Source organism: Papio anubis, chromosome 17 (genome assembly GCF_008728515.1).
Source record: "Papio anubis isolate 15944 chromosome 17, Panubis1.0, whole genome shotgun sequence".
Classification (NCBI taxonomy): Eukaryota; Metazoa; Chordata; class Mammalia; order Primates; family Cercopithecidae; genus Papio; species Papio anubis.
In genome coordinates this window covers 19,293,034-19,300,774 of record NC_044992.1, presented here as the reverse complement: position 1 = coordinate 19,300,774, position 7,741 = coordinate 19,293,034, and the positions used below count along the sequence as shown (strand labels likewise).

Sequence of the window (7,741 nt, the reverse complement as noted above, 5' to 3'; positions counted from 1 at the left end):
GAAGTGTCATTTTCCATCCCTTTGCCTTAAGTTTATGTGAGTTCTTATGTGTTAGGGGAATCTCCTGAAGACAGCAGCAACTTGGTTGGTGAATGCTTACCCATTATGCCATTCTGTATCTTTTAAGTAGAGCATTTAGGCCATTTATGTTCAACATAAGCATTGAGATGTGAGGTACTATTCTATTCATCATGTTATTTGTTGCCTGAATACCTGAAAACCTGAAAGCGTTCCCTTGGAAAACTGACAGAAGACAAAGATGCCCTCTCTCACCACTCCTATTCAATGTAGTATTAGAAATTCTCACCAGGGCAATCAGGCAAGAGAAAGAAAGAAAAGTTATTCAAATAGGAAGACAGGAAGTCAAACTATCTTTGTTTGCAGATGACGTGATCATATATCTAGAAAACTCCATCATCTCAGCTCAAAAACTCTTAAGCTGATAAGCAACTTCATCAAAGTCTCAGGATACAAAAGCAACGTACAAAAATCACTAGCATTCCTATACACCAAAAACAGGCAAGCTGAGAACAAAATCTTGAATTAACTCCCATTCACAATTGCTACAAGAAGAGTAAAATACCTAGGAATACAGCTAAAAGAAAAGTGAACGACCTTTTCAAGGATAACTACAAACCATTATTCAAAGAAATCAGAGAAGACACAAAGAAGTGGAAAAACGTATATGCTCACAGACAGAAAGGATCAATATCGTGAAAATGACCACACTGCCCAAGGCAATTTGTAAATTAAATGCCAGGCCCATTAAACTACTATTGACACTCTTCACAGACCTAGAAAAAGCTATTTTAAAACTCATATGGAACCAAAAAAAAGAGACCAAATAGCCAAGACAATCCTAAGCAAGAAGAACAAAGCTAGAGGCATCATACTACCCAGCTTCAAGCTATACTGCAAGACTACAGTAACTAAAACAGCATGGTGCTGGTATAAAAACCAACACATAGACCAATGGAACAATACAGAACCCAGAAATAAGACGACACACCTACAACCATGTGATCTTTGACTCTTTGACAAACTTGACAAAAGCAAGCAATAAATGGTGCTGGGAGAACTGGCTAGCCATATGCAGAAAATTGAAACTGGACCCCTTCCTTAAACCATATACAAAAGTTAACTCAAGATGGATTAAAGACTTAAATCTACAACCCAAAACTATAAAAATCCTGGAAGAAAACCTAGGCAATGCCATTCAGGACACAGGCAAGGGCAAAGACTTCATGATGAAGATGCCAAAAGCAATTGCAACAAAAGCTAAAATTGACAAATGGGATTTAATTAAACTAAACAGCTTCTGCACAGCATAAGAACCTATCAACAGAGTAAACAGACAGCCTACAGAATGGGAGAAAATTTTTGCACTCTATCCATCTGACAAAGGTCTAATATCCAGCAGCTACAAGGAACTTAAACAAATTTACAAGAAAAAAAATACAAACTCAACCCCATTAGAAAGTGGTCAAAGGACACAAACAGACACTTCTCAAAAGAAGGCATACATGCAACCAACAAACAGAAAAACCTCAACATAACTGATCATCAGAGAAATGCAAATCAAAACCACATGAGACACCATCTCACAACAGTCAGAATGACTATAATTCAAAAAAATAAAAAGATGCTGGCAAGATTATGGAGAAACAAGAATGCTTTTACACTGTTGGTGGGAGTGTAAATTAGTTCAACCAGTGTGGAAGACGGTATGGTGATTCCTCAAAGACCTAGAACCTGAAATACCATTTAACCTAGCAATCCCATTACTTAGTATATACCCAAAGGAATATAAATAATTCTAGGATAAAGATACATGCACACGTATGTTCATTGCAGCACTATTCACAATAGCAAAGACAAGGAATCAACGTAAATGCCCATCAATGATAGACTAGATAAAGAAAATGTAGTACATATACACCATGGAATACTATGCAGCCATGAAAAGGAATGAGACATGTCCTTTGCCAGGACATGGATGGAGCTGCAGAATATTATCCTCAGTAAATCAGCGCAGAAATAGAAAATGAAATACTGCATGCTCTCACTTATAAGTGGGAGCTGAATAATGAGAACACATGGACACATGGCGGGGAACAACACACACAGGGGCTTGTGGTAGGGTGGCGGGTGAGAGAAGGGAGAGCATCATGAAGAATAGCTAATGGATGCTGGACTATTATTAATATCTAGGTGATGGGATGGTCTGTACAGCAAACCACCATGGCACATATTTACCTATGTAACAAACCTGCACATCCTGCATGTGCACCCCTGAACTTAAAATAAAAGATGGAAATAAAAAATAATAGTAATTGCAGGTCACCTGATAGAATGCAGTAAGAAGATCATGGGATAACTTCTGTGATACTCTTGCCCAAAAAAATTATCATCTAAATCTTATCATAAAAAAATTCAGAGAAATCCAATGGAGGAACATTCTGTATTATTGGACTTTACTCTTCAAAAGATTTAAGGTCATAAAGGTCAAAGAAAAACTGAGGAACTGTTTCAGACTGAAAGAGTCATGACAACTAAATGCAATTCATGGACCTGAATGGGATCTTTTTGCTGCAAAGAACATTATAGATAATTAACAAAACTTGAAAAGGAAATGAGAATTAAACGATCAAATGTATTGATGTTAACTTTCTGGTTATAAAGTAGTTATGTAAAATGTCCTGACTTGTGGGAATGCCCACTAAAGATATCAGATGTGATGGCATAATGTGAGCAATTTACTCTCAAATGGCCCACAGGGGGAAAGTTATTTTTCTTAAAATGTGGAAATTTTCTGCAATTTTAAGACTGTTTCCCAAAAGTTAATCAAATAAAGAAATGAAACAATAAATAGAAAAAATGAAAAGGCTTAGGCAAACCTTATTTTTCCACAGGAAAAGATCTATATAAATCAGTGCTTAAAATTAAAATTATCTAAGTTTTATTGCACTATAACAATTGCAATACATCCAAACATTGACTATGACCACAGTACCAGTATACCAAAATAATGTCTATCTAAACTTAAATCTATCACTATATATAAAGATAAAAATTATAAAATACAAATAAGCCATCAGTTGACCCCACTAAATTGTTAATGGCAACTTGATTATTTGGCTGTTTAAACAGCTAACATTTGGGTGGTTTGAGTAAGTAAAACTCAATAATAGTGGTTTTCATTTGCAAAAATCACTTAAAAGTTAGCTGAAGGGGCCAAGAAACATTATTTAAAATACTATATAAATTTTCATCAGACATGTATAATACAGAATATTTCCCTTTAGTAAAAATGTTCACATCATATACTTAATGGGAAACAAAATATCATGTCAACAGCCCAGAAATAAAATTGCCTTATCTTTCAGATCATGTATTTTCTGCTTAAAATCTGTACATATTCTTTTGTTGCTTCCAACACTGGATCTTGATTCAGATTTTTCTGGTATGCAGATTCTGGAGGAGAAGCTACATATGGTTCAGGTTCACATTTAGTAGCAGCTGAAAAGAAAAAGCAAGAATTATATTATCATTATTATTATTATTATTATTTTAAGATAGGGTCTCACTGTTTCACCTGTGCTGGAGTGCCGTGGTGTGATCACAGGTCACTGCAGTCTCGTCCTCCCAGGCTTAAGCAATTCTCCTGCCTCGGACCCAGGTACTTGGAACTGCAGGCATGAGCCACTGTGCCTGGCAAGTTTTTGTATTTTTTATAGGGGCAGGGTTAGTCATGGTGCCCAGGCTACTCTCAAACTCCTGGGCTCCAGTGATCTGCCTGCCTCAGGCTCCCAAAGTGCTGGGATTACAGATGTGAGCCAACATGCCTGGCCAAAGAATTATATTCTATATATCTCATAGTTAACTAAGCGTAAGTCAGTAAAAAAGAGTTGAGAGTTTTTTCAGTGTTAATAAGAATGAAAAGTATGTATGACTACAATGATAAGTTATTATTAGATAAGAATCTGGGGAGGTTCCAAGATGGCCAAATAGGAACAGCTCCAGTCTACAGCTCCCAATGTGAGCAATGAAGAACACGGGTGACTTCTGCATTTCCAACTGAGGTACTGGGTTCATCTCACTGGGGCTCACCGGGGCTTGTCAGACAGTGTGCAGCCCATGGAGCGTGAGCCAAAGCAGGGCAGGGCATTGCCTTACTCAGGAAGTACAAGGGGTTGGGGAATTCCCTTTCTTAGCCAAGGGAAGCTGTGACAGGCGGTACCTGGAAAAATGGGACACTTCCACCCTAATACTGTGCTTTTCCAATGGTCTTAGCAAATGGCACACCAGGAGATTATATCCTGCGCCTGGCTAGGAGGGTCCCATGCCCACGAAGCCCAGCTCACTGCTAGCACAGCAGTCTGAGATCCATCTGCAAGGCAGCAGTGAGACTGGGGAGGGGCATCCACCATTAATGAGGCTGGAGTCAGTAAAGTGGCGGGAAGCTCAAACTGGGTGGAGCCCACTTCAGCTCAGGGAGGCCTGCCTGCCTCTGTAGACTCCACCTCAGGGGGCAGGGCATAGCTGAACAAAAGGCTGCAGAAACTTCTGCAGACTTACACATCTCTGTCTGACAGCTTTGAATAGAGTAGTGGTTCTCTCAGCATGGAGTTTGAGATCTGAGAACAGATAGACTGCCTCCTCAGGTGGGTCCCTGACCCTGGAGTGGACTAACTGGGAGACACCTCCCAGCAGGGACTGACTGACACCTCATACAGGCGGCTGCCCCTCTGAAATGAAGCTTCCAGAGGAAGGATCAGGTAGCAACATTAGCTGTTCTGCAATATTTGCTCTTCTGCAGCCTCTGCTGGTGATACCCAGGCAAACAGGGTCTGGAGTGGACCTCCAGCAAGCTCCAACAGATCTGCAGCTGAGGGTCCAGACTGTTAGAAGGAAAACTAATAAACAGAAAGGACATCCATACCTAAACCCCATCTGTACGTCACCATCATCAAAGACTAAAGGTAGATAAAACCACAAAGATGGGGAGAAACCAGAGCAGAAAAGCTGAAAATTCTAAAAATCAGAGTGCCTCTTCTCCTCCAAAGGAACGCAGCTTCTCACCCGCAATGGAACAAATCTGGACGGAGAATTACTTTGACGAGTTGAGAGAAGAAGGCTTCAGATGATAGGTAATAACATGCCAAATTGTAAAGACCATCAATGCTAGGAAGAAACCACATCAACTGACGAGTAAAATAACCAGCTAACATCACAATGATAGGATGAAATTCATACATAACAATATTAACCTTAAATGTAAATGGACTAAATGCTCCAATTAGAAGACACAGACTGGAAAATTGGATAAAGAGTCAAGACGCATCAGTGTACTGTATTCAGGAGACCCATCTCACGTGCAGAGACACACACAGGCTCAAATAACGGGATGGAGGAAGATCTACCAAGCAAATGGAAAACAAAAAGGCAGGGGTTGCAATCCTAGTCTATGATAAAACAGACTTTAAACTAACAAAAGATTAAAAGAGACAAAGAAGGCCATTACATAATAGTAAAGGGATCAATTCAACAAGAAGAGCTAACTATCCTAAATATATATGCACCCAACACAGGAGCACCCAGATACATAAAGCAAGTCCTTAGAGACCAACAAAGAAACTTAGACTCCCACACAATAATAATGGGAGACTTTAACACCCCACTGTCAACAATTAGACAGATCAACAAGACAGAAAGTTAACAAGAATATCCAGGAATTGAACTCAGGTCTCACCAAGCAGACCTAATAGACATCTACAGAACTCTCCACTCCAAATCAACAGAATATACATTCTTTTCAGCACCACATCACACTTATTCCAAAATTGACCACATAGTTGGAAGTAAAGCACTCCTCTGCAAATGTCAAAGAACAGAAATCACAACAAACTGTCTCGAAGACCACGGTGCAATCAAATTAGAACTCAGGATTAAGAAACTCACTCAAAACCACACAACTACATGGAAACTGAATAACCTGCTCCTGAACGACTACCGGGTAAATAGCAAAATGAAGGCAGAAATAAAGATGTTCTTTGAAACCAATGAGAACCAAGACACAATATACCAGAATCTCTGGGACACATTTAAAGCAGTGTGTAGAGGGAAACTTATAGCACTAAATGCCCACAAGAGAAAGCAGGAAAGCAGGAAAGATCTAAAAATCGACACTAACTTTGCATCCACGATTAAAGAACTAGAGAAGCAAAAGCAAACACATTCAAAACTAGCAGAAGGCAAGAAACAACTAAGATCAGAGCAGGACTGAAGGAGATAGACACACACACACAAAAAAACCCTTCAGGAGGCCGAGACGGGCGGATCACAAAGGTCAGGAGATCGAGACCATCACAGCTAACACAGTGAAACCCCATCTCTACTAAAGAATACAAAAAGAAACTTAGCAGGCGTGGCGTGGCCTGTAGTCCCAGCTACTCGGAGGCGCTGAGGCAGGAGAATGGGGCGTGAACCGGGCCCGAAGCCACGTGAGCAGGTCAGCCACTGCACTCCAGCCTGGGTGACAGAACAGGGCCCTGTCTCACAAAAAAAAAAACCTTCAAAAAATCAATAGACAGGAGTTGGTTTTGAAAAGATCAACAAATTGATAGACCGTTAGCAAGACTAATAAAGAAGAAAAGAAGACAGAAGAATCAAACAGAGTGCAATAAAAATGAAAAAGGGATATCACCACGATCCCCCACTGTGGAGTTCTGTGCAGTCCAGTTTTGAGGCTGGATACTGAAACAAAAGCGGCAGAGCACAGTTAGTATTGAGAAATAAACCTAGAAACATGACAAGAACCAAATGAATGTGGGTGTTTATATTCCATGTTAAAAATTTTGGAATTTCTGAGGGCAAAGTAAACCAAAGACACTGTAAATGACTGGAGACTTAAAGTGTTGTCTCAGAGTGACTGTTTATAAACTGTAGCTTCTTGACTAAGGTTACTAGATGAGACTGGAGTGTTTTGGCCTTAAAATCACTACCCGGGGAGTGCGGAGCAAGATGGCGAATAGGAGCAGCTCAGTCTTCAACTCCCAGCAGCATGGCGACACAGAAGAGCATTGATTCGGCGTGCTGAGGTACTAAGGTTCATCTCACTGGGGAGTGCCCGGACCCGGTCGGTACTGGTCGCTGCTGCAGCCGACCAGCGAGAGCTGAAGCAGGCGAGGCATTACCTCCTGAAAGGCATGAGAGATCCCTTTTCTAGCCAGGGAACTGAGACACACAACACTGGAGTCGGGTAACTCCCACCCCAATACTGCGCTTTTGAGCAGAAAAACAGGCACCTGGAGATCATATCCCACACCTGGCGGGGAGGGGTCCCACACCACGGAGCCTCCCTCATTGCTAACACAGCAGTCTGTGATCTACCGGCCAAGGCAGCAGCGAGGCTGGGGAGGGAAGCCCGCCATTGCTGAGGCTTAAATGGAGTAAACAAAGCTGCTGGGAAGCTCAGCGGAACTGGGTGGAGCTCACAGCAGCTCAAGGAAACCTGCCTGTCTCTGTAGACTCTCCTCTGAGGGGGCAGGGCACAGAAAAGCAATAACAAAACGGCAGACACCTCTGCAGGAAGGCGCCAAAGCGACTCTGTCTGACAGCTGAAGAGGCAGTGGATCTCCCAACATGGAGGTTGAGATCTGAGAAGGGACAGACTCCCTGCTCCAAAGCGGGTCCTGACCCCTGAGTAGCCTAACTGGGGAGACATCCCCACTAGGAGGCA

General features: G+C 41.4%; 1 protein-coding gene across 3 annotated transcripts in view; it reads right to left on the bottom strand.

The window, feature by feature from the left end:
* Nucleotides 1-3,175: 3,175 nt before the first annotated feature.
* Nucleotides 3,176-7,741, bottom strand: part of LOC101008824 (coiled-coil domain-containing protein 144A-like) — a 103,693-nt gene continuing 99,127 nt past the window's right edge. For all 3 annotated transcript variants that reach the window (XM_031656995.1, XM_031656997.1, XM_031656996.1), the window contains exon 20: nucleotides 3,176-3,519. In XM_031656995.1, the coding sequence (XP_031512855.1) occupies nucleotides 3,383-3,519 (137 nt within the window). In that variant the 3' untranslated portion in view covers nucleotides 3,176-3,382. The remainder of the gene's footprint in view (nucleotides 3,520-7,741) is intronic.